General features: G+C 43.4%; 1 protein-coding gene and 3 non-coding genes across 4 annotated transcripts; 3 read left to right on the forward strand and 1 right to left on the reverse strand.

Moving 5' to 3' along the window:
- The first annotated feature begins 2394 nt into the window (after nt 1–2394).
- On the forward strand, nt 2395–26809 carry BBS1 (Bardet-Biedl syndrome 1). The gene is made up of 17 exons (XM_069965398.1): nt 2395–2559; nt 5089–5159; nt 8671–8705; nt 8791–9063; nt 11029–11075; nt 11771–11809; nt 12016–12088; nt 16583–16714; nt 18570–18676; nt 19508–19628; nt 19728–19886; nt 21462–21531; nt 21629–21787; nt 21882–22015; nt 22582–22716; nt 24901–24987; nt 26057–26809. Exons 1-17 carry the CDS (start codon nt 2528–2530, stop codon nt 26141–26143), a joined length of 1761 nt encoding a protein of 586 aa, XP_069821499.1. The 5' UTR covers nt 2395–2527; the 3' UTR covers nt 26144–26809.
- TRNAD-GUC (transfer RNA aspartic acid (anticodon GUC)) lies at nt 15514–15585 on the forward strand. The gene has a single exon. It is a non-coding gene; the product is annotated as a tRNA-Asp (tRNA).
- TRNAQ-CUG (transfer RNA glutamine (anticodon CUG)) lies at nt 15738–15809 on the reverse strand. The gene has a single exon. It is a non-coding gene; the product is annotated as a tRNA-Gln (tRNA).
- Nucleotides 16217–16288, forward strand: TRNAQ-CUG (transfer RNA glutamine (anticodon CUG)). The gene has a single exon. It is a non-coding gene; the product is annotated as a tRNA-Gln (tRNA).
- Nucleotides 26810–27889: the final 1080 nt, after the last annotated feature.

The following is a 27889-nucleotide window of genomic DNA, read 5'->3' on the forward strand; positions in this document are numbered from 1 at the left end:
CGGAAAAGTGAGTTTGGGACTGGACCAGGCTGCAGCACTTAGTGCGGTCTTCTCCTGATCAGTACCGATCAAAACTTTTGATATGTCTCTGTCAAATGTTTTTACAAACGACCCTTTCATTCTGTGACCCCTTAATTTCTCTTCAGAATATTCAGCACTTCTTAGTTTAGACCAACAGACTGAAAATAAAAGCAGGGCTGGCCTTAGGGTCCTATTACAAGGGCCAACTGCAGCCCAATCATTTTAGTAAAGGAGCGCCGAGCTGCTAGATCGTCGCTCGCTTACTGGACCTATTAGGCGGCCTGATAATCGGTTAGATAATCATTAACGATGACCATGCAACCCTTACCCAAACACCTGATACCTGGTGTCAGCAGCGTCTGAATGGTACGGGAGTGGGAAGAGGTAAAGTATCAGGTGTTTGTGCAATCGTCAGCTGTGCATTACTATTACACGTATTGATGCGCGGTTGGCGCCCAACGATTTTAGGTCCAAACCTAGACCAACAATCAGCCGAACGATTTGCATCTGTTTTTAGCATAAAAGTTTCACAATAAATGCATAGGAAAAACGCAGTATGGACCCGGCTGGCTGAAAAATACACTGCCTGAAAAACACACAAAAAGGATGTGTGAGGGCACCCTAAGGGAGTCATGGCTGGAGAGTTCCCTGGGCTTCTAGGGTAATACTAACATAGCATAGTTAAAGAATTTGTACATTTTATCTGATTTACAGACAACCAAAGAAAAATAGACTATACATATACTACAGCGGATGTGAGAGATCTGGCTGCCATATCTGTCTCCCTTAAAAATCCAGCACCACCTCTCAGGAAGGTTGGGACTAGGTTAAAGGGGCTGAAGCAGATTTACCAAGAGGGGGGCTGGGGCCTGACCAGACTGACCAAGAGGATGCCAGGGCCTAACCATTTGTGGTGGAAATCTATACAAAAAATATAAAACTATTGCACAATCTACCCATGATTTGTCTCCTAAACTCTGTATAACATTAAAATGAGTACAAAATTAGTCATTGTTGCTAAACCTGAGATTGTTGCAGCCAGGTAAAGGACTGCAGCTTATAGTCACTATTGTGAGAACTGCCTCCCCAGCTACTAGGGGGGTGCCTCACAGTTTCAGAAGCATTGATCTACACTTTGGGTGGTATCACACTACGAAATCCGCACGAATAAGTTCCGGCGGATTCAGTCACTCGTACCCGCTCATGGCCTTGCGTGTTTTTACTCATGTTGTAGACACCATTCTATGGCCGGGCTGATTCCGCCGAAAGAATAGACCTGTCAGTTATTTCGGTGGATAGCGGAATCTGCCTGTGCATAGAATGGTGTCTATGGTGTCTGGAGATGCATGTGGCCGCCAGTGGGTACGAGCGACGGAATCCGCCAGAACTTCTTTGCCCACCACCTCCACGTCCTACATGGCTCAGTAACGTCAGTGACTGTATTACATACGGCCTCTGTCATGGTTATGCTGCCACAACTAAACATGGCCACTTTGCTGTTAGCGCTGCTCTTACATTAGATGGGGGATAGATAGATGGATAGATAGATAGGTAGTTAGAGAGATATGAGAGAGGTAAATGGAAAATAAGACACCTGATGTAGTTGCTGGGCACCAGTTGTAATTGCAGTGAAACCTGCAATAATAGCTGGCATACTGGGGTAAAACCTGCAGTGCATGACACCCTGCATTGTGGGGTTTGGTTGGTTGCTGTATTACACTGCTACTGTACATTACAGCGGGTTAGTTGTTGGGAAAGCCAGTATACGCTCCCGTCCACTACCTGGATCTCTGAGGTGAGAGCGGCTTCTGGTAACCACTGGCAAAACACTATTTCCAGCCACAAGAGTGTCTGTCAGTGCAGGGAGTCTATGGCCCCTCGCTCTGTCAGTGCATGGCTTAACTATAAGTGCTCATTCAGGTGCTTAAAGTGGTAGGTGCAGCCTCCCCCCCCCAATTACCCTGGTCACACATAGACAGGGCTGACTATAAATATAATAAGTGCTCTATATCACATGATCTGCTGGTGAGTTCCATCTCCTGGACAATAGAACTGCTGCATTATGACTCATCAAAACTTTAGGCTGGTTTTATAATATAGCCCCTTCTGGATTACCCTGACCCTTGCCTTACACCAGAGTATGTTAACCCGGCCTTATGTGTTTGCTGGATAGTAAATGTAATAATCACAGCGGCTGCTTTGCAGATTTTCCTCTGCAGCACAGTGTAATCCTGGCCTTCTCATAATTGTTTGCCTAATTTTTTTCATTTAAATAAAGCTTCTTCTTAAAAAAAAAAAAAAAAAAAAAGAGAGAAAGCAGAGGCATTGCGTCATGTCTGTCATCCAATCACAGCTGTCCAATGGGCGGTGACAAATTAGGAGCTTTACGTGCCTGTTGCCTCGGCAACAGCAAAGCGGCCTATAAGGGAGAAAAGCCGCAGCGTTGCCTGACACGTAGCGATGAGGAGTGAGAGCTGAGCTGGAAAAGAGCCGGGGGGAGGTCGCCATGTCATCCTCATCGGACAGCAGCCGGGAGGGGTGAGAGCTCCACATGTGACCGGAGAGATGGTGTCTGTGTCTGGTAGAGGATGTGGGACCAGCAGAGGTGCAGGAGGGGAGAGCCTTGTACAGGGACTGCTTACTGCATACTCTTTGGCTCTGTTCACACAGTAAATTCTGAGTCTTGCAAAATGAGGTGCAGAGTAATGTTTGGCACGTTTTATGCTGATCAGGTCTTAGTAATTTAAAGGGTTAGTGCGGTGTAAAGCATTATTCACTAAATTACACACATTACAAAGTTATACAACATTGTAATGTGTGTTATTGAAGTGAATGGCCCCTTTCCCCACGCTTTGCCTGTCCAGGCATGATGAGAGCTGTAGTTTTGCAACAGCTGGAGGGCCGAAGGTTCCCCATCTGTGGTTTAGTGGAATACCAAGCTCTATAGCTGAAAGATAATACAGTGGTGCCTTGGATTACGAGCATAATTCGTTCCGGGACCGCGCTTGTAATCCAAATCCACTCTTAAACCAAAGCACATTTTCCCTAAGAAATAGAAATGCAGACAATTGGTTCCGCACCCCAAATATAATGATTTATTATTCTGAATAACATGTAAAACAAATGAAACAAACATTCAGAAACAGCAGAATATGTCATATTATAAATTACTGTATAGTAATGGAGAGGATGGGAAACACAAGGGCGGACAGAGACTGCAGGGAGCATTAAAGGGGTAGTGCGGCGCTAAGAAATTATTCACAAAATAACACACATTACAAAGTTATACAACTTTGTAATGTGTGTTATGTATGTGAATGGCCCCCTTCCCGTGTTCCCCGCCCCCCGCCCGTGTACCCGGAAGTGTGGTGCGCTATACATACCTGATCAGTGTCGACCGACCCCTTCTGTAATCTTGTCAAAGATGTCATCTTCGGGAGGCCGGCCAACCCGCTCCTGCCGTCCACCCTCTGCCACGTCATAACTGTGCTCAGCAGCGATTGGCTGAGCACAGTTATGCTCAGCCAATCGTGGCTGAGCAGCTGATGACGCAGCAGAGGGGGGCAGGCATGAGGGACGGCAGGAGCGGGTCGGCTGGCCTCCCGAAGATGACGTCTTTGACAAGATTACAGACAGGGTCGGTCGACACGGATCAGGTATGTATAGCGCACCACACTTCGGGTACACGGGCGGGGGTCGGGGAACACGGGAAGGGGGCCATTCACATACATGACATTCATTACAAAGTTGTATAACTTTGTAATGTGTGTTATTTTGTGAATAATTTTTTAGCACCGCACTACCCCTTTAAGGAATGAGCAGGGCAGATGTGGGCACATACATGCAGAACTCTCTGTCTGGGGAGAGAGAAGTTACAGCTATGTAGAGATTACCTCCACAGTCCTGTCCTCTGATGCAAGCCCCAGCCTGAAGTGGATCTGCCATGATTTGGAAGGTGAGGGAGACTTCCTGGGTCAGAGTACAGTGCTTTAGACCCCGCTATGCAGACCATGCCCCTCCTCCACTCGCGCTCCCACCCAGTACAGGGAGCTATTAAACCAAAGCAATGCTCTTAAACCAAGTCACAATTTTGAAAAAATGTGAGCTCTTAAACCAAAACGCTCTTAAACCAAGTTACTCTTAAACCAAGGTACCACTGTACTTCATGTCTGTTAAAGGAGTTATCCAAAGATTAAAAGCTATGACTAGTGATGAGCGAACTGTCCAAACATTTGGGTTCTGCCTAACCTGAACGCTCGGCAATCGACTCCCGGGGGCTGATGAAGATGGATGCAGTCATGAGGCTGCAAGGAAAGCCTATGGCTGTATCCATGTTTTCCAGGACTCCATATGGTTGTATCTACTTTCTTCAGCCACCGGAAGTTAAATTCCATGCGTTCAAGTTGGACAAGTTCGCTCATGACCTATCCGTGTAATAAGTAGCTGATCCTTGGCAGTCCATCCACTGGGATCCCCTGTGATCCCAAAAACCGAGGTCCCTTCTCCAGTCAGTAAATAGATCGGCAGCGCACATCATAGCCAACTGCTGCATTCACTGTCTATGGGGCTTCCATACACAACTAAGGCTATCATTGGTAATCCCATAGACTGAATAAAGTGGAGGCCAAACATCTGAACTTGTTGCGCCAATTCACATTATACATAATAACTAGCTGATCAGTGAGGCCCCCACTAAATCTGAAAACAGAAGGCCTGCATCCCCCAGGTAAATGGATTACTGGTGCACATTCTCAGCCACCATTCCATTGGTTCTCTATGGGGCTTGCATGCATACTTTTGGATGTCCTAGAGACTGGGAATGGAGCAGTGGTTAAGCATGTGCACTGCCAATCCATTCACTTCAATGGGAGCTGAGCTGCATCAAACTGTCACTACACAATTAATGGTACAACTAATTGGCGGGAGCACCAACTTCTTACTATATAGAGCCCATTTCAGTAATGAGTCAGGTTTATTGATGTATTTCATCCCATAAATACACTGTAATATATGGAATTCAGGCTCATTGTTGTCATTACAATTTTTCTCTTCTGTATCTCTATTTAGTGAGTCCTCCAAATGGCTGGACGCTCACTATGATCCTGTTGCCGGTCTAAATACATTCTCCTCCTGTCTCAGTAAGTAAACCATCTATGGGAGCACAGGTTATTATAATACAAGGTATAGGTCACCAGCATGAATACAGGCCAGGGAGGCACGATCTTTGTCCCTGTTATAAGCCTACCAGACCAAAGCTATTGGTATAAGCAGTAGAGAGGTTGTAGCACCCCGGAGCCCACAACATCCTTGTGCCTCATACGAGGAGTCCAGTACTATATACACTTCTTGGCATTGAAATTGCAACAAGAAGAAGGAAAAGCTGTAAGCTCATACAAGGATTGGCAAATGATCACACTTTCAAGCACTTGGCTCCAGTCTGCGGCCTGTATGAGGGGCTTCAATGGTATACCAGATTGGAAGAAACTTTTCAGCCACATGAATCTTCACCAATTGGATTATATCAGTACAGTACGATTGTGTGGTGCCTCCTTTTCATTGATGTTCCAGTTATCGCCACTGGTCGCAAACTGAGAGGAACAGAATCTTCTGAGACCTTATCACTCCAGCAGATTGCTCTGTGTATAGGGCAACACGTCAGCACTGTTCAGCATTGTGTGTCCCAGCCAGGAGCGTAACTACCTCTGTAACAGCAATATATGGAATTCAGGCTCATTGTTGTCATTACAATTTTTCTCTTCTGTATCTCTATTTAGTGAGTCCTCCAAATGGCTGGACGCTCACTATGATCCTGTTGCCGGTCTAAATACATTCTCCTCCTGTCTCAGTAAGTAAACCATCTATGGGAGCACAGGTTATTATAATACAAGGTATAGGTCACCAGCATGAATACAGGCCAGGGAGGCACGATCTTTGTCCCTGTTATAAGCCTACCAGACCAAAGCTATTGGTATAAGCAGTAGAGAGGTTGTAGCACCCCGGAGCCCACAACATCCTTGTGCCTCATACGAGGAGTCCAGTACTATATACACTTCTTGGCATTGAAATTGCAACAAGAAGAAGGAAAAGCTGTAAGCTCATACAAGGATTGGCAAATGATCACACTTTCAAGCACTTGGCTCCAGTCTGCGGCCTGTATGAGGGGCTTCAATGGTATACCAGATTGGAAGAAACTTTTCAGCCACATGAATCTTCACCAATTGGATTATATCAGTACAGTACGATTGTGTGGTGCCTCCTTTTCATTGATGTTCCAGTTATCGCCACTGGTCGCAAACTGAGAGGAACAGAATCTTCTGAGACCTTATCACTCCAGCAGATTGCTCTGTGTATAGGGCAACACGTCAGCACTGTTCAGCATTGTGTGTCCCAGCCAGGAGCGTAACTACCTCTGTAACAGCCACAGCAGGGGCCCACTGTCCGGCTCCAGACCCCAGCAACACACTGGTCCCCCTGAGCTGTCGTCATTTGCAGCACCTGGTGGCTGAGCAGGCTTTCAGCATGCTCCAAATGTCCCTTCAACTGCAAGCACTCACCCTTGTGGCCGCAGGCAGCACTGTGCCTCTGGCCCCAAGAGCCCAGTCACTCCCTTTTCAGTGCTCCAACTCACAAGTCAATCAAAAGTTTGCTATAGGGGCCAGCCATTTCTAGTTACACCTCTGGTCACAGTGGTTGGGAGATGAACCAGAATGACAGCAAGAGTGGTGATTAGAGATGAGCAAACATGCTGAAAGTTTGATGGCTGAAAGCATGTTTTCCAGGCAGTCTTTGGACTCCATCCACCTTCTTCAGGCACCTTGAGTAAAATGCTAACCCAGACTTTCGGCTAGCTTTCTCATCTCTGGGCTATGTTCACACTACGTATCAGACCGGCCGGGTCATGGAACGGGCGGTCTGTGCCCGTCTCATCGCGGCCGTATCAGCACGCGCCCGCGTCAGAGCTTCCCATAGCGCACAGTGAAGCGAGCAGCCGGAGCCGCTCGCTTTACTGTGTGAACTGACAGGGTTTCCTACGGCTGCAATTTACTGAATTCCGTCCGCAGAAAACTGACATGTCAGTTATTTGCGGCCCCGTATGGGATCCCGGCCGGAGCGTATACGATTTGTATACGCTCCGGCCAGGATCCCATAAAGAAACAGGCATAGTTTCACCGCGCCAAAAGTACGGCCATAGTGTGAACATAGCCCTAATCAGCATCATTGGTCGGCACCTACAAATGGAGCTGTCAGCAGTGGATTTTGGTAATCTGTGCATCCAAGTGTATTCAGCGTGGCAGAACATCCCTCAGACAACCATAAATAACCTCATTGATTGCGTGCCAAGGGATGTCAGTGTATATATTTCTGCGGGTGGCGCTCATACCACCATAATTCCAACTTTTGCTTCTTGGTGTTGCAATTTTAATGTTGAACAATGTAGTACTAGAGGCCACATTACAGGTTTTTGCTTTGGGTTTCAGGATTCCTTGAAGTATTACAATTTTAGCTGTGATCTCTTTATTGTTCTATTTTTATAAAATGTAACATGATGTAAATGGATGTGATATGGCATAGCGTAGATAATGTAGATGTTGGATGTACATTGCGAAGGGTTAATCTGCATGGAGTAAGTAGATTACAAGGATTAGAAACAGATTAGAATAGCTGCCTATTATTAGCAAGGATGCTTCAGTCGCTTGAAGGAAACAGACTATTTTAGCATCTCTTACATTTCTGTTTTGTTATCAGATGCAAAGATCTATTTTCATATTTTATCACATGTTAATCTCAGTTTGGGAATAAATGAAAGGAATACAGATGCAAAACACACTCCTGTGAAAGCATTTTAAGTGGGCACTGTCCTTAAAAATGATTTTGCATATCTTGACAGACGTATCTAGCATTTAATTCACTTTATTAAAAAAATAAAAATAAAAAAAAAGTTTTCTGTGTGTAATTGAAAGCTCTAACACTAGTCACTAGGTGTCACTGTTTTTGCTTCTCTGCCTGCTGTCAATAAATGTTCTTCACTCTATGACAACTGCAGGGCTTGGATGAAATACAGAAAGTGTGGACAGGCAATCGGACCATTTCTAAATAAAGTAAATTACAAATATGTTAGATATTGATGCCTCTGTCAAAGTATTGTACTGTTAAGTTGTTTTTAATGACTGTGCAGCTTTAAAGGAATATATGTTGAATCACCCCCCTCCTGGAGACTAAAATTCATTTTATACTTGTTATTATGTTTTCAGTGTCCCTTTCCCAGTTCTGAGCCTGTTGCTTTGTGCTGAAGACACAGAAAACTGAACTGTTCGCTCCGTCTCCGCTTTGATCCCTTCCGAGACTACTCATCTAAACGGTATCCCTGGCCGGCTGTCTCTGCCCTGTTATGTCCGGAGGGTTAATCACAGTGAGGTCACCAGCAACTTAAACCCTTTTTCTGCGTCTTCAGCAGAAAGCAGCAGCTCAGAACTGGGAGAAGGAGGCTAAAAAAAGATAATAACAAGTATCGGACGAATTGTAAACCAAGAATCCAATGCTGTGGGAGCAGGTTCCATTTTTCCACCATAGCTTCATGAAGCACTGTCATGAATTACACTTTTCTTGGTATTGAATTAATAATTCACCTATATTCTTCCTTCCCCCAAGCTCTTGCCGATTTAAATGGAGATGGTGATTTCAAGGTACGTTTTTCAAGCTGAGATATTATACATCTCTTGTGACTTAGTTTGGCATGTTTCTTTAACTGATCCATGTCTTTATCTACAGATGGTGGCTGGTGATATTGGCAGTGGGCCATATAACATGAAACTGAAAGTCTATAAGGGCACAAGCCTCATGTCTGAGAATGCGTTACTTGACATGCCAACTGGCGTTGCAGCCTTCCTGATGGATCAGAATGAACCGCGTACGCCGGCTGTAGCTGTGGCCTCTGGTCCATTCATTTATGTCTACAAGAATTTGAGACCTTACTTCAAATTCACTTTGCCAGCACTTGAGGTTAACCCTCTGGAGAAAGAAGTGTGGGATCAAGCTAAAGAGGTATGGTGAATGAATGGAAGTTTATCAAAGAGCACTTAGGTGTGGAAGGACCTAAATACTAAAGTGTCATTGAGAATAGAGGTCAGTTTTCCTCTAAATGAATAGCACTGCTTTCCTCCAAATGAATAGTGTCACATGCATGACCAGCACGCCAATCATGAACATGGTTGAGCACTGAGCCCTAACGTTCTGCCAGTTATCCTATATCCTGTGAGTAGAGGATAACTTTCCTCCAAGGACAACTTTATTTCTTTCAGCCTTCCTGGCACTTTTGCAAGTGCTTTCACCTCCCCGGCTCTAGTGCTGATGCCACGTACCATCACTCCGGTTGCCCGGCCGCTTTCTGGTTAGAGAGGGGACCCGGGTTGTGACATGTCAGGACCGCTCAGCCAGTCAGCGGTCAAGGCGGGAGCCTGTTACATTTGTCTGTTTTATTTATGTTTTTAACCCACAGCAGTTGAGTTCTTAACCATCGCTACATTCACTACAGAATGCAGGGCCATGTACTGAGTATGGCAGTGGATTTGCTTTTAAGTGTGTTGGTCTGTAACCTAGACAATGGGAGGGGAGAAAAGTTTGTGAAATAAATGTTTTGCAAAAAATATTTAACTTGACAAGTCCTGCAAGTATAACTCTATTAGCTGACATGAGAATACTCCTTTAAAGTGACTCTGTACCCACAATCTGACCCCCCCCCAAAACCGCTTGTACCTTCAGGTAGCTGCTTTTAATCCAAGATCTGTCCTGCGGCCCGTCTGGCAGGTGATGCAGCTAAAAAATAACTTTTAAAGGAGACCTGTCACCCCCGTGCCGGGGTGACAGGCTCCCGACCCCCGTTACAGCCCCCTATACTCACCTGATCCCGCCGGGTCCCGCTTCCTGATCCGGTCGGGTCACGGAGATATGAGCGCCCGAAGCCCGACGCGCTCACAGGAGAGTCCGACGCCCATAGAGAATGGCGGAGCATCAGACTCCCCAATCATTCTCTATGAGCGTCGGACACTCCTGTGAGCGCCGGGCTTTGGGCGCTCATATCTTCGTGACCCGACCGGATCAGGAAGCGGGACCCGGCGGGATCAGGTGAGTATAGGGGGCTGTAACGGGTGGTCTGGAGCCTGTCACCCCCCGTGCCGGTCCTCTTTAAACTGGCAGCCCCGTGCCCTACGGGAGTGGCCTAGATTGTGTATGCATTAGGCTGGCACACCCTCTCTGCCTCTTCTCTCCACCCTCCTCATCATTAGGAATGCTCCAGGCAGTTTGCCTACTATTCCCCACCTGTGGCAGCCCGGCACATGGGCTGGATCGTTAAGGCACCTGTGCAATGTTCAGCATGGAGAAAATGTTCCAGTGGCATTCCTAATGATGAAGAGGGTAAGGAGGAGGGACTAAGGGGTGGTGCAAAGTTAGGGCACAGATACTCCCGTAGGGCACGGGGCTGCCAGTTTAAAAGTTGTTTTTTAGCACAATAACTGCATCACCTGCCAAACGGACTGCAGGACAGATCTTGGATTAAAAGCAGCTATCCGAAGGTACAAGGGGTTTGGGGGGGTCAGATTGTGGGTACAGAGTCACTTTAAACCACAGCCAGACTGCTCTGACTGTGGCTTATTTCTCCAGGAACAAAGGGTTCGGGCAGTGATTTTCCATCACGCTGTTTCAGGATGCTTGCCCATTGCCAGTACAGTGCAGGGTGCAGGGTGGCTAGCAGAGAGGCCCAACTAACAGTGATTCTGATTCAATAGGTGGCACCAGAGAACTTTCTTTTAGCAGATGGCTACTTTGCATATTTCTTCCCATTAGAGCTTGCATGGCCATTAAAACACCACATTCCTTTTGACGCTCTTTTCAATGAGAAATGTTACTTCAGCTATTTACAGAACCACAGTACACTGCGTGTAATTACAGATGGAATTACAAACTATTTTGCACAATTAATGACTAAAATGTATATTCTTGCAATCATAGGACAAAATTGACCCCATGACGCTGAAAGAGATGCTGGATGGGATCAGGTAGGAAGCCATGTCTGTCCGTGTCATATCATCCTTCCAGATATTAGTTGAGTATTAAAGGCAAGATCACAGTTCATAGAGGAAACCAGGCAGTGAGAAGATCCATGGGGAAGAAAAATGGTTGAGGCATGTAAGCTTCTTTACTTAAAAACAACATATTTGTTCTCCTTTACATATATCTATGTGGTACACATCTGATTATACTTTCTTTGCTTTGAGGCACCTCCCTTATAATTGTATCTAATCTGTAAACATAAAATGAACATGGCCTTATATATTACATGATAGATAGATAGATAGATAGATAGATAGATAGATAGATAGATGTGTTAGTTGCATGTCTTGGTGCTGGCAATCCAACAGTAGATTGCTCCCTCATTTACCCTCTCATAGTGAGGTGATGGCTTTCACTGCATTGCCCATTCATTGCTATTGAGTATAGCCAGCGCTGTCATCTTGCCATTGTAATATATACAGTGTTTTGTTTTTTTGTTTTTACACCAATGTAGATGTAAAAATTGAGTTTCATTATTTTAGATGTATGTCATAATTTCCTGGACACGTATAAGATTGGTCCCAGAGAAATCATGTCAGGTGTCATGGCTACAGAAAGGAGGATTGATTTTTCTCATGCTGACAGCCATATGAATGTGATGTGTGCATAATGTTCATAGTATTGTTTTTCCTCCTTACAGAGATAAAGCAGAGATTCCTCTGTCAGTCAGGTCACTTAGGTATGTATCCAGTCCATACTGGAGGAGCACGTATGTTTACTGGTACCCCTATCCATTGCTGTAGTTGAGATGACATTTCACCTGTGGAGTAGAAAATGCCGACATAGACTGGAGCTTGATTAATAAATCTGGGCCTATGTGCTCATCATAAGCCAATAGACCAAAACTACCCACTATTCACCACAACTCTCATTGCTCTTCTTCAGGTTCCTTATGCTAGAGCAACAGCAGATGGAGGCATATGTGAACACATATAAGCAGTTACCTCTGAAAAGGCAGGTGAGTTAAATAGTTAAATCCTTGTACTGTACTTAAATGTCCAAATAAACGTCTGTAAGTAAATCTGTTCTGTAAGAATAAGGGCCCTATTCCACGGGACGATTATCGTTCAGATTATCGTTAAATCGTTCGAATCTGAACGATAATCGTTCGGTTGAAATGCAGTTAACGATTAACGACCGAACGAGAAATCGTTGATCGTTTAATAAGACCTGGACCTATTTTTATCGTTGCTCGTTCGCAAATCGTTCGCATTGAATAAGACATCGTTCGGTCGTTCTCAATAGATACGAACGCAATAGCGAATAAATAGCGAAGAGAAACGATCGCAATTACGATCATAAGTAACGATTATCGTTCCATGGAAATGAGTGAACGTTTTCAGGTCTTTCGCAATAGCGGTCGTTTGAGATCGTTAATCGTTAACGATTATCCAAACGATAATCGTCCCGTGGAATAGGGCCCTTAGGGCCCTTTTACACAGAAAGATTATCTGCCAAAGATTTGAAGCCAAAGCCAGGACTGGATTTGAAAAGAAGAGAAATCTCAGTCTTTCCTTTATGACCTGATCTCTGTTTAGACCTGATCTCTGTTTATAGTCTGTTCCTGGTTTTGGCTTCAAATCTTTGGCAGATAAACTGTCAGATAATCTTTCTGTGTAAAAGGGCCCTTACAGAATGAGAGAAGAGTAGAATTTATGGAAAATGTAAAGCACAGCAATATGTAATGGTAAAGCGGATCCCATGAAACCCAATGAGAAACTGCATTCAAGATCCGTTGCTCCACATTCCACACCAATCAAAATAACCATTGGGGGTTAAATGGGCCTTGTCACTTAAATAGCGTTTGAGACATGTCAGAAGTGGGGTCTGGAGCTTTGGTTCCCCACTGATTGATAGATAGACCCAGGAAAAACACTGCAGCTATACAGAGAACCTGGGATTAAAGGCCTCTAACAAGTAATGGGGATCTAAACACACAGACCCTGACATATCAAAACTCTTGACTAGAGATGAGCGAACCTCGGGCATGCTCGAGTCTATCTGAACCCGAGCATTCAGCATAGCAGAGGCTGCTGAACTTGGATAAAGCCCAAAGGCTATGTTGAAAACATATCCATGTATTAATGTTTTCCAGACAGCTTAAGAGCTTTATCCAACTTCAGCAGCCCCCCCCCTATGCCGAATACTCTGGTTCGGATAGACTCGAGCATGCTCGAGGTTCGCTCATCTCTAGTCTTGACATATGCCCAGGAAAGTGGTCTTTATCCTTGCCAGTCCCCAGCACACCCACACAGATATAAGCTGTTTAAGGGTGCATTCACACATTTAAGTTCACAGCGGATGTTATGTTGCATGTTTTGCCATAAAATCTGCTGCAATACTCAGTACCACTATAGTCTTTGGCTCTCCATTCCCGCTGTGGATTTTGATTCCACTGCAAGAATGTAGTGGCTGCCATGTTTAACTAATATCTGTGTTTTTATTTATTCTTCTATGTTTTATAGTTTTGATTAGAAAAGGAGAGTGTAAAAGGCATCCATGGCAGCCCTGGAGGTCTTCACAAAGCCTTCCATCTGCCATAGAGATTCATTGGACCAAAGACCTTATCATCCAGAAGTATCTATCTGTATGTCCTACAGGAAGTGATGTATTCTTTCCACACAGTGCTCTGTGCTGCTACCTCTGTCTGTGACAGGAACTGTCCGAAGCAGGGGAGGTTTTCTATGGGCATTTGCTACTGCTTTGGACCGTTTCTGGTCCTTTTCACAGACGAAGGTGGCAGCACAGAGCACTGTGTTAGATTGGAAAGAAAACACCACTTACTGTAGGGCATACAGCAGCTAATAAGTACAAAAAGACAAGAGATTAAATAGACGTAATTTACAAATCAGGCTGGGTTCACACTACATTTTTGCAATCCGTTTTTTTGCGGAAAAAAAAAAACAGATGAAAAACGGCTGGAAAAAAAAGGATGCATGTGTGTGCATCAGTTTTTTCCATTGAATTCCATGAAAAAAATGGATCAAAACTGATCCTTTTCTTTTTAACGGACACAAAAATGAGGTTGACTACATTTTTGTTTTTGTTAATGGTAGTCAATAGAAAAACGCATCAAAACGCACACACGCATGCGTTTTTTCCATCCGTTTTTTGCAGAAAACGGATGTTTTAAAACAGATTGCAAAAACGTAGTGTAAACCCAGCCTTAAGAGCTAAATTGGAGGTATTTAATACAAAGCCAAATTCATTCCTGGCTTTGCATTCAATTGAAAATATTAAAGGGGTTATCCAGCGCTACAAAAACATGGCCACTTTCTTCCAGAGACAGCACCACTCTTGTCTCCAGCTTGGGGTTTTGCTGCTCAGTTCCATTGAAGTGAATGGAGCTTAATTGCAAACCACACCTGAACTAGAGACAAGAGTCTCTGAAAGAAAGTGGCCATGTTTTTGTAGCACTGGATAACCCCTTTAAAGGACAACTCCGGCGAAAAAATTTTTTGGCTTATTTAACACACATTACAAAGTTATATAACTTTGTAATGTGGTTAAATACCCCCTTCCCCCACTTTCCGACCCCCGACCCCGGAAGTTAAAGAATATATACATTACCTATTACGGTCTTCACGGTCCTCTTCTCTGGTGTCGAGTGACGTCAGAGCTGGGGGGCGGTCCGGGTCTTCTTCCTCTTCGGCGTCTTCATTGAGAGTGAATGGGAGAGAAAAGGCTGCTGGTGCACATGCGCACCAGCAGCCTTTTCATTGGCTGGAGCGCATCACATGGCTTCCAGCTTGCTCAGCCCTGATTGGCTGAGCTTGCTGGAAGCCATGTGATGCGCTCCAGCCAATGAAAAGGCTGCCGGTGCGCAAGCGCACTGGCAGCCTTTTCTCTCTCATGGACCCGGAAGCAGGATACATCGCTGGACAGCGGACGCAGGTGACGGTGAGGCGGACGGCGGGCGAATGGAGTAGCGATCGTCACCGGAGGGATGGTGAGTATGGTGTCTGTGTTTTTTTTTTGGGGGCGGGGGGTCCCGCCGGAGTTGTCCTTTAAGGGTGCGTGCACACTATGGAATTGCCGCGTATAACCCGCGACGTATTCCGTCGCTCGTCCGCGCATGCGGCGGCACGCATTTCCGCCCGTGCCATAGACACTATTCTGTGCACGGGCGGATTCCGCATTCCGCTGAAAGAATTGACATGTCAATTCTTTAGACGAAACGCGGAATCCGCCCGTGCACAGAATAGTGTCTATGGCACGGGCAGAAAAGCGCGCCGCCGCGTGCGGGGACGAGCGTCGGAATACGCCGCGGGTCATAAGCTACAATTCCGTAGTGTGCACGCACCCTTAATATGTAAGTATATTTTCTAGGGTATATAAACTATTGCTTTCCCATTGAGTGGTACCCACTTCTCTATCAGCCAATCCTCGTTAGTATAGTGGTAAGTATCCCCGCCTGTCACGCGGGAGACCGGGGTTCGATTCCCCGACGGGGAGGCAAATCATTTTTCTTTTAAATAAGTTCCTCTCCTCAAAATACTTTTGTTTCAAAGAAGAACCTAACATCATTTAAATAACACTTTTTCTATCCTTTAATTTTGAGATCACCTTTTGGTTTAGAATTTAAATAAAGGAAAAAAAAAACCTTAAGGTCCCACCGAGATTTGAACTCGGATCGCTGGATTCAGAGTCCAGAGTGCTAACCATTACACCATGGAACCTTGTATGTTGTTAAATAGAGAGCACTTCCATTCTGGAAATGCCAGGAAAACCATTGACATTTTATCCCATTTAGAGTAGCTTTACCTGTACAGGATCCACAGCAGATTTGATGGTACAGATCCAAAGCAGTTTTGACTAAATAATTGAACACAACTGAAATCTGCTGCGGATCCGGTACGTTTGAACGTATTCTTACCCTACTTTCTTTTTAGACGACTTGTTGGCTACAACAATGTGTGTGTGCTAATAAATTTCCACTGTCGATCGCTTTGTCTGAAATCATCCACTTTCATCAATTTTAATCTAAGGTGTATGGGCACATTAACAGTATTTTTAAGTGCGATGGTGTCAGTCACGTTTTTGGAGGCACAGTGCACAGCAGTGTTGTCTTTCTGGGTACGTATAAGGTTCCATGGTGTAATGGTTAGCACTCTGGACTCTGAATCCAGCGATCCGAGTTCAAATCTTGGTGGGACCTGTTTTTTGTTTCCACCCCCACCCAATTACATTACATCTACCTTACAAACCCACCAAATGCATATACATAATACCAGATTAAAAGGTTACATCACTTGGCCATGCAGTCACTTCTTCTAGTAGATTGGGCATAGCATTGGAGAGGCAGAGGGGGGAATGCAACAAGAAACATTTTTAAAGGGGTTGTCCATAGGCATGTAACAAAGGCTGATTATCACTGCTACCTAGCAGGTCTGTTGTCATGTTAATTTATAAATGCATTTATGGAAAAACAGATCTCCAATTTATGTTATAGACTGTTATCACATGTATGGGGACTCTGAAGAAGAACATGGCAGATGAAGATGCTGTATGCTGCCTTGTCATAGGGACAGAAAGTGGAGAAATATTCATACTGGATCCAGAAGCATTTACTATTTTGACCCGGGTGAGGCTCTTTTATGGCTGTTTCTTTTCGATTATCATACCATTGATCTTTATTTCAGGGGCAGAATGACCATCGTGAATAAATGGGGAGCATAGTAAGCTACACTATGTTAGGATGGCGCAAAGTGCATTTTGTTTTATGTTTTTAAACACAGCTGTAAACTAACTTAAAGGGGTCCTCCGGTCGGGGGTGGGGGGCATTTTTTTTTCCTGGGACCTGGGATGAGGTGGCTGAGGGAAACGACGTCCACTTACCTCCCTGGTTTCAGCGGCGGGTCCCGCATCGCGGCGCTCCGGTCCCTGGTCTCCGGCTGCTTCCTGGTGTCTGACGCGGGCCCGAGACGATACTTGAAACGAATCCCGCCTCCGTCACTGACTGGCTGAGCGGACCTGAGACGTCACATCTCGGGCCCGCGTCAGACCCCAGGAAGTGGCCGGGGACCAGAGCACCGCAGTGCGGGACCAGCCGCTGGAACCGGGGAGGTGGGTGGACGTTGTTTCCCTCAGCCACCTCATCCCCGATCCCAGGAAAAAAATTCCCCCCCGCCGGAGTACCCCTTTAATTGGAATGAAGCACATATGTGAGAGATTTCCAGTTACCTACTGATCTCTACAAAGACTTTCTTATGGAAATTAATAGTGTGAACAATGAGGTCGTGTGAAGCTGATGCTGCTTAATCAAAGACAAACACTGTTTTCAGGATGCCTGCATAGCTATTGTTTCAAATACAATAGGGAACATCTTTCACCACACTGAGCTACAGTTCTTAGAACATTTGAGATGCATGATCAAATACAACTCAGTAGGTTCTCCTGCTCTCACGAACTGACTACTTAAACTACATACACAAATTCAGTGTAAAGGCAATGTGTTATCAGAAAATTACCTTATGTCAAAAGCTGTCATCAGTCGGATCTTGCTAATCGGGAGAATGAGATAGGAGAAGCGTGCAGTAGCAAATTGCGTTCCCCAGCTTGCAGTAATCTTTGTCCAGGCAGCTCCATTATAAGTTTATTGGGCCACTGGGTGAAGATGACTGACAGCAGGGAAGTGCAACATGCTCACTGGTTCTGATTGGTGAAACCCTAATCGATCAAAGCTTTTGACATGTGCCTATGAATTGTTGGTAATTTGTTTTGTAAATTACCATTTTATTATCTTTGTTTTATATGACTCGGGAAATCTTGCAGTTTCATTCTCGCCATTACGCCTAAAACTAAGCTGAGACTTCATATGATGATAAGGAGGAGACTTCTGGAAAGTGATTTGTACAGCATTACAGTGAAAGAGGACACCAGTAGATAGAGAAGACAGTAGATGAAGCTCACAGCTCAGTTCCCCCCTCCCTGTGGAATGACCTCATCAAAGGTCACATATTATACCCAGCGATGTTTCCCATTCATGCCAGTGGGACAGGTCTTGTCTATTGTAATTTTTGTCCATGGGGCTTGCTGTAAAGCATATAACTAAATGCTGTTAAAAACAGATCAGATAAGATTGCTGTCCTTATAATCTAAACAAATAAAATAGAAACAGATCAAAATTCATTATCTGGTTCTAATGACTAAAAAAAAGAAATCCAGGCAATGAATACCATTTTATATATATATATATATATATATATATATATATATATATATATATATATATTGTATAGATCAGCAAATTCTCACAGTGTTTACCTCCAAAAGAAAGGTACAAATGCAATGTCAATAAAGTCTAGATATGTGCGGTATTGATAAATCAAATAAGAGTTATGTGATGATGGATCTTCACTTATGTTATTACTGCATAAAGCCTTAATAAAACTGTGACTATAATAAAACTGTGACTATAATAGTAGTCATTCTTACAGGTCAGTCTTCCCAGTGTCCCGTCTCTCCTGGATGTAAATGGACAGTATGATATTGAATACCGCATTACTGTTGCATGCCGTAATGGTAATGTATATATACTCCGCAGGTAAAAACACTCATTTAGGTGTATAAATGTATTGTGCCGATCTTGTAACTTGTAGCTTGTATTTGTGACCACATGGAGAGAGGTCAGAATAGGATCCTGTCACTAAAAGGATGAACACTTAACCTGGAGGAAGAAAAGGAAATGGCTTTAACACTACATTCACTATAAACACAGATGTTAGTAAGCCCATCTAGCAGTTTACACATCTATTATTCTGTTGAACCTTCCAATATGGATCAGTTCCCTTTATGTATTGTTACTATAACACATGCAAAAACATTTAACCCTCTCTCCTCCAGTATGCCTCCACCCACCATCATCTCTTTTATCCGGTATGTCGTAGATAGGTGCGTGAGCTCAGCAGTGTTCAGAAACCCCATAGAGAATGAATGGACGTATCCGTTTTATGTATTAAAAGAAAAACTAATGCATTGCAAACAGATCCCTTTTTATAAGGGTGCGTTCACACGTACAGGATCCGCAGCAGATCTGCAGCATATTTGATGGTGCAGTTTTGATGCTGCGTTCAGTTATTTAGATGAAATCTGCTGCGGATCCGGTACGTTTGAACGTATTCTTAAAGTGTTTTTCTGTACGTTAAAATTAACCATTTAAAAACTAATCCGGTGGGGTTCCCAGTGGATAGACACCTCCCACCTCTATTTTCAGTAGAGATGCATTGATTAAATAAAGTGCACTGCACTATACGTATTGTATAAATTACCATAGTCAGTCCCTGAGCTAAAATGTTTGGATCCATAGGTGTAGCAGTGAGTAGTTTTGTGAAGAAGAAGAAAAAAAAACAAAAACAGCCATATTACTTTTTTCCAGAGATTCAAAGCGGCCTAAATATTGCATAGAGCTGAGTACTCAAGTGGTAGGAATGGTTCGTGTCCAGAAGAATATCATCATTGGGACCTCTCAGGAGACGCTGCTTGGATACTCTCAAAAGGTGAGCATACCAGACCCTACCCCATATTCTGTACTGTACAGTACTGCTATATTTATACTGTGTATGGATATAACATTAGCATATTCTTTCTTGTGACAGGGAAAGCGGCTTTGGACAGTTACTCTGCCCGCCTCTGTTATGACAATGGCTTTATTGGAACAAAAGTCACGTAGCATCCAAGCTGTTCTGGTGGGATTAAAGAATCTGGAAGTGCATCTGTACAGAGACAAGAATCTGCTGAGTGTCATATCAACCCCTGTGAGTTGGGGGTCTGTTCAGTTTGGGTCCACCCTGTTCTGTCTGCATCCTTGTATCATGAAATAAAAAAGTTGCTTTAGGGGTATCGTAGTATAATTCATATTCTATTAAGGGATGTAAAACTGGGAAAGAGGAACAAACATTTGTTAGATGGTTAATGAATACTGACTATCTCTGGGATCTCTTCTTTTCTTTATACTGCACAGTGTAAGTCTTAGTATTTCCATGTAATATCAGGCAATCTTGTGTATTTGGTCTCATATATAGGATTTTATTGAGTTTATAGCCAGTAACACTTATTGTGCTAGGCTGGGTTTACATATATCTGGTGATTTGGCATAATTGGTTTAATTCAGTATCTAGTAATGCCGCTTGAAGCAGGGTTGTGGAGTCGGAGTCGGAGCTAGTTTTGGCTGGAGTCGGAGTCGGAAAAAATGTACCGACTCCGACTCCAGCTTTAAAAAAAATCCTAGAACAATTAAAAATTGAGTTTTGATATGAATGTTATAAGTTTTACTCATCAATAAATATTATGAGCAACATTCTAATAGGACACTGGCCCTATTAGATAAAGGTAGTCGAGGAAAAGTTGTCGGTCGCTATTTGGCAGTTTGTTTCTGAGCTGGAAGAGTCCATTGTGTGGGGGGAGATCTGTGCTGTTCTCTTCCTGGATGCTGGATGACTGTATATGCGCAGCAGTGTAATATGGAGATATCCTGTGCAATATAGAGGAGGAGGAGAAGACATAAGTAGTGTAGCAGTAACCTCTGTCCTCAATGTGGTGTTTTTCTTCAGTGTTCTATGGCTGCAGCTGTGTGTGTGTGTGTATGTGTGTATGTGCGCGCTATGGCTGCAGCAGGCTGTGTGTGTGCTTTGGCGTACCCCCACACCCACAGTGACCCCTCTATATTACTGTGTGTGATCCCCTCTATATCACAGGGATCTGGCATTGTTAGCAGTATTTCTATGTGTATGGTGAATATTAAGTTAGAAACATAGAAGATTGTCTGCAGGAAAAGACCACATGCTCCTTCTAGTCTAGTTGTGAGTAGTTCAGGACAAAGAGGCTGGAGACTAGTTGCATCCGCTGCGCACACAGGAGAAGCTGCTTTATATCATTCCTCATTTCCTCAGAAGTCGCCGCAGGATCATGTAGGACATTAGGGAGAAGCTGCTGAGCCAGTGTGATAAATAACCCCCCTGGTATCTGACTGGCCATTTATGAAGGAGCAGCAGTCGGGAGTCGGAGTTGGTCCTGATAAAATTCAAGAGTCAGAGTTGGAGTCGGAGCTGCGGCTTGGTTTGAAGCACTGGGGGCAGGGTTTCAGCCCCTAAAGCATTGATCCGGCCCGTTCCACTGATAATCCTTTGAAAGAGTGGGCTGGCCAGGGCGGATCAGTATTCTGGAGGTGGTAGCCCCGCTGCCAGTGCTCCAAATGACCTTACTAGATGCAGACTACAAGCTGGACAGAAACAGAGCTGAGGATGAAGGGAAGAGACTTGTCTTCATCCTTAGTGCTCCGAGCACAATAGGGTGCACAGGTAGTCGGTGCTAACATTGTGTTTGTCTCACAGGACGTGGTGACCAGTCTTTGCTTTGGAAGGTATGGAAGGGAAGATGATACATTGATTATGACCACAAGAGGTAAGATATGACCCATCTGCCATAACAGTCTGTTCTCTTTTGTGACATACATCTCCCTTTGTCTCCTTTGCCTGAAATCTTTTTATCGTATTTGTAGGAGGAGGGCTTATTATTAAGATATTGAAGAGGACGGCTCACTTTGAAGATAAGGATACAACTCCTGGTCCTCCAACTGGACAAAGCATTAAGCTCAATGTACCCAAGAAAACCAAACTTTATGTTGACCAGACTCTTCGTGAGAGAGAGAATGCTGTGGGTAAGATTAACTGTGCCATGTACAGAATTTGTTCAGATAGGAATATAACAATGTTGTTGTTTTTTTTTTAATTAACCGCACCTATTTTTCCCAGCAATGCACCGTGTATTCCAAATGGATCTATACCGCCTCCGTCTTAATGCTGCCCGAGCCTATGTTAAGGCCTTGGATGCCAGCCTAACCCCAGTATCCTCAACGATGCAGGAACCACTTACCCTAAATGCTTCTGTGAGTACATAGTACTTTGCAGTCATGGTTAGAGTTGCTATATAACCCTAAATAATTCTAAAGTGGTGTTGCTCATAAAAACCCTCTGTTTATTAAGTTACATGTGTCTTAGGCCACATTTACACGTCTGTAGTGTAATCTGTAATTGCAGACCACACCATGTATAGTGCTCCGCAGGCAAATTATGCGGAAGTGTGAATGAGGCCTTACTCTTCTGTTTTTGTACTTGCCTAGTGCCAGTCTGTTCATCTGTTAAAAGAAAAAAACTAAGGGGGAGATTTATCAAACTGGTGTAAAGTAGAATTGTCTTAGTTGCCCCAAGCAACCAATCAGATTCCACTTTTCATTCCTGACCTATTCTTTGAAAAATGAAAGGTGGAATCTGATTGGTTACTAGGGGTAACTAAGACAATTCTACTTTACACCAGTTTGATAAACTTCCCCCTAAGTGTATCTGTCTAGATGTTTTTGTCTTATCTCCCAGTTTTGCAAGCTTTTTGCCTTTTTCATCGGTTTATATGAACATCGGTTTATATGTTAGTTTAGTTATTGTTTCCTCTCTTCAGGTACAGGGAATTGGTCCCCGGTTTAAGCTCATCCTGAATTTACAGAACACATCTGTCAATCGACCTTCTATGCAGCTACTGATTAGTTTCCTATATGATGAACAACTTTACCAGCTCAGACCGGCATTCTTTAAGGTACCTCAAAGCCTTATGTTACTTTGCCTGACTGGTCTCTAATGTGAATGTTCTCTCCTTAGGCAATTTCTCTGACATGTCACCAGAAATGTGCTGGACCAGCTATTGGGAAAGTGCAGACTGGGTCATGGCCATCGATGATTATCTTCTCTGAGAAGTAAATGGTGGTCTGCAATCTATGCTTATTTGTTGTTTGTGTATGTAACAGAGATGGGTCAATGTCGTTTTCTGTAAGGCTAGGTTCAAGTGGAGAATTTTATCAGTATTTTTAGGCAAAACCATAAATGAAACCAGCTCAGAGAAAAACTACAAAAGAAAGACCTGCACCTTTGTATTTGCTTTGCTTTGAAGGGAATTCTATCTCCAAAAGGTGGAGCCAGAGAGCTGCTTTCAATATCCATCTTCCCATCTGTGAGACTTACAAAACACAGTAATCACTGAACTCAAGGAGATCAGTGAAAAAATTCCAATGAAGTACTCAATTAAGAGTCTCCACTGATGCCCCCAAAAATTTAAATATGCAAAACAAGAGTCCATGGAGCATCGGTTGCGAGTTTTAAAACACGGTATAGCCAGATATCTCTAGCCTGTTGCCACGGGGTGCCTCCATGATGGGGAGAGCACCACACCACCCTCACATCTATGAGACTTGCATAGACGGCGAACAACAGTGCCCTGTCCAGTTTTTGGAATCCAGGCCACCTCAACAAGGCCAGACAGGGATAAGTACAAGTCCTTCAAGTGGGTCCAACATCTATCAGACATTTATGGCATATCCTGTGGGTATGCTCTAACAGTTTTAGATGAGAGTACCCCTTTAAAGAATTTACGTAACATATTTTTAGCTGTGACCTAATATATTTTACATATGATATGCTGCAACACTGCTGCTTGACTATTATGTGTCTGTATGTTGACTGACTCTGGTGCATCTTTACTCCATATAGGAGTGATCACTAATTCCATATAAATGACGCAGGTCAAGGGCAGATACCAAAGATGAGCGAAATTACAGTAATACCAAAGCAAAGCACTTCAGCTCATCAGCCAGCTGCCTTTTAACTCAGTGCCGCTCCCTGTTGCTTCCCCAGGGTGCTGGAAAAAGCTGGATCAAGTCCTGGGAAATTGGGAGAAGTTTCCCAGGACTGGATGCAGCCTTTCCTAGCACCCGGGGAGAAGCAGTACGAAGCGGCAGTCGGTTAGAAGGCAGCATGCTAATCAGCTTTGTTATTACTGTAAAGTTGCTCATCTCTAGTAGATGCCTTCGCTCATTCCAGCAGCTCCATATTAAGAATGTACTATACTTATACCCCACTCCACCCCCTTCTGTTCTGATTGAGTCCTTGTCTCAGAGTTGGCACATCAAATTGCCTGTCAGGTTGCAATCAGTGGTTGCAGCGATGTCCCTCTGATAAGGCAATATTATACAGGAATTGAATTTAAAGTGTCACTGTCGTGAAATTTTTTTTTTGCAGAAATCAATAGTCCAGGCGATTTTAAGAAACTTTGTAATTGGGTTTATTATCCGAAAAATGCATTTTTATCATGAAAAAGCAGTTTGAAGCTCTCCCCCCTGTCTTCATTGTTCTCCTATGGAGAGAGCTAAAGAAAAGACCAAAACAGGACAACAAAGAGTTAATCTACAAATCCCTCACGGGATATCTCCTGTGACAGTCACCAGTGACCTGTCTGAGCTCAGATTACAGCTGTCACCCAGCTCTGTGCCTGTAATCCTCTGTTATCTGCTTTCTGCTGCCGGCTAACTCCCTCCTTCCTCCTCCCCCCTCCCCTCTCCCTAGAGCAGACAGGGGACGACTCCTGCAACAAGTCACAATTTTCAGATTTTTCAGAGTGGATGAAAAAGAGGAAGGAGGGGGGGACCTGGGAAAAGGCTTTTTACATGCAGATAATGGCAGATTTGGCTAATAAACCCAATTACAAAGTTTCTTAAAATCGCCTGGACTATTGATTTCTGCAAAAAAAAAAAAATACGACAGTGACTCTTTAATAATATACTGATATTACAGTGAGCAGGCAGTTCCATGTGCCAACCCTGACACTGGAAGTGCTGCACATTAGACCAGCGCTCCATCAAAATGCTGCAGGGAAGAAGTTAATTATAGTAGGTTTTTTTTCAGTCCTTTTTCCCCCAGAATGGTCATGATTTTTTTCATTCTTTCTTAGGTTCCGTTGCTGGTCCCTGGCTTAAACTATCCTATTGAGACGTTTGTGGATTGCTGTACTGACAAAGGGATCTCTGATATAATTAAGGTAAATGTGACTTGTATGTAAGCGTGGCTTGTGTCCTCTATAGCAGCATACCTTACAGTCTATTATGACTGTAATAACAGGGTTATAGGAGTGGCTGCAGTACCTGGATATTAGCCTTATAATGTTCTCTGAATACAGCTAGTAGTGTAACCTATGGATTCTTGCGTTTTAGATGGCTTCCATGACACAGTTAACCACAATGCTGCCAGTCAAACAGCTATTCTTTTACTTATCTCTGCATGCTGCTGAATAAAGTTCTGCACTCTTCTTTTTTTCTCAAACAAATTTTTAAAGTGAGGCTTTATAGAAGCCAACTAGCATCAATCATTATTATTATTATTATTATTATTATTATTATTATTATTATTATCATCATCATTTCTTTTTACTCCTTCAGAAAGGTGAACACATGATAAGGGGTTAAAATAAAAATCATAAAAAAACATAAGTACAATGACCATAAAACAGTAAATGACAGACTGTTATATATAGAGAAAGAGAGATAGGGCCCTGCCTGCGAGGGCTTACAAATATTACATAAAAAGCTATATCTAATTTTGTTAGAGGTTATTACTTAGAAACTGAGCCCTTTGTAGTTGAAACAAAAGGTTATTTGGGGCCATATTGAAGAATCATTCCCTGTTAAAGGAGTTATCCAGCGCTACAAAACATGGCCACTTTCCCCCCTCCCTTGTCTCCAGATTGGGTGGGGTTTCAATCTCCGTTCCATTGAAGTAAATGGAGCTTAATTGCAAACAACACCTAAACTGGAGACAAGAGAGGGGGAAAAGTGGCCATGTTTTTGTTGCGCTGGATAACCCCTTTAATGGAGGAGCCTATTCTTGTTTGTATTCTTGTATAATGTTTTTATACATGTTAATGAAGCCCAGTACGTCATTTTGTGTTGGAACTTGAGCTGTTCCTCAATCCATGTCTATCGTTTACATGCAGTGTGTGTATGTGTGTGTGTATATATATATATATATATATATATATATATATATATATATATATATATATATACACATATACTGTATATATATTATTAATCATTCCTTTTTACCCTTAGGTTTTTGTCCTGAGAGAGGGAAAAAGTACACCATTGCTGACAGCACACATCAACATGCCAGTCAGTGAAGGCCTAGTGGCTGGCTGATAAGATGACTTCTACAGAGCTATATCCGTCAACCAAAGGAATTATACAGAATCAAAGGATCTCAGCCTAAGACAATTGTTCTTTTTATTAGACATAAAAGAATCTGGACTTCATGAATGTATTTTTTGCTACCTATATGATGTATAATAAATTCAGAAACAGAAAGGTTATTGAAGTATAATGGTAAGTAGCAGTCAGGCACATATATAAAAAGTTTCAATTTGCACTCTGTATTGTGTCGGTAAAATGGTGCAGCTTTACATATTTTGTACTTTATCGGAAGAGATAACATTTTTGTGTGAAAGAGATACAAGTGGCATTGATAAGGTGCTAACACTATATCTGTATCGTATAAATAAAACCTAGAGATCTTTATATTTTTAGAAATGTAAAAATAAATCTACTCAGAAGGAGAATCCTAATTGTGTTGATGTAAGTAAGTGGGGGAATGTATCAAAACACCTTCTAGCACAATGAAAGTCTCTATTAAAAACTCGTCCAATTCGTCTGAGAATTGTCCCCCAATGTCTTTTTTTTTTTTAAATAATACAGCTATTGCTTGTTTCCTATTTATCATAGAATATTCTGTATATTTGATCCGCTATTTCTGTAGGAAGTATGTGACTATTATGTTCTAAACTGTAATAAAGAAAAGGTAAAGAAACATTAACGTTTGGGCTCCATTGCCGTCTTGTGTTGCCACCCACACACATGGCCTGATGTGCAATTGGTTTGCTACTACATTAACACAGTAATTGTAGTCAATTGCACGGGCCTACAACTCAACAACCACAGGATATCACCATTATAGACCATGGACCTTCTGCCAGAGACGTAGCTTGTTTCTGGATGAAAAAAAAAACGAGATATGAACGAATCTTGCGCGTGCAACATTTGATTACCACTGGATGCAGGCTGCCTGAAAAACATGGATACAACAATAGGCCATAGGCTGTATCCATATTTTCCAGGACTCCCTAGGGCCGCATCCAACTTAAACCACCGGTAATCAACTGTCTGCTATAAAGCTGTGGGCAGAGATGCTCCTGCCGAGTGCTGGGAGTTGTGAGGTTGGGTAGTGGCTACTGGGGCTGATAGCTACATGAGAGGACCTGGCTACCACCATGCTACCTACAAGGAGACCTGGCTAATCGGGAGACTTATCTACGGAGAACCTGGCTTATGGGGGGACTTGCCTATATACAGGGGACCCACTTAATTGCGGAAACTACCTCCAGATGGCATCTAACTAAAGAAAAAGACTAGCTATTGTAGGGACCTACCTAATGGGGGTAATTACCTACAGGGGGTGGGGCACTTCCCTACCCACTTTACTGTGCAAGACACCAAGGGGGCATTATTCCCATTTGGGACACAATATTTGGGGAAAGCTATCTAAGGAGCTAAAGAAATGTGAAGCCTAAAGATGTCTCCCATGGAAAGTAAATGACTCCAGTCAGGGAAGACTGTATCTGTGAACTGTAAAGTATAACCAAAGTAAAATCCAGTGCAGAAGGGTGTGGTAACATGATAAAATGATAAAGAATCTATACTTACCTGTCCCTGTGCCCCCACTGCACCGATTCGCATGCTCGCAGACCCCTCCGCCCGACCCCCCCCCCCCCCAAAAAAAAAAACCTCTTGGCCTTCGGATAGCTGCTTTTAATCCAAGATCTGTCCTGGGGGTCCGTTCGGCAGGTGATGCAGTTATTGTCCTAAAAAACTACTTTTAAACTGGCAGCCCCG

This window comes from Dendropsophus ebraccatus, chromosome 4 (genome assembly GCF_027789765.1).
Source record: "Dendropsophus ebraccatus isolate aDenEbr1 chromosome 4, aDenEbr1.pat, whole genome shotgun sequence".
NCBI lineage: Eukaryota > Metazoa > Chordata > Amphibia > Anura > Hylidae > Dendropsophus > Dendropsophus ebraccatus.

Coding starts and splice junctions, on each gene's coding strand:
- BBS1 (XM_069965398.1), top strand. CDS start 2,528: ATGTCATCCTCATCGGACAGCAGCCGGGAGGG. Junction 9,064..11,028: donor TGTGGGATCAAGCTAAAGAG/GTATGGTGAATG, acceptor TTGCAATCATAG/GACAAAATTGACCCCATGAC. Junction 18,677..19,507: donor AATGTATATATACTCCGCAG/GTAAAAACACTC, acceptor ACTTTTTTCCAG/AGATTCAAAGCGGCCTAAAT.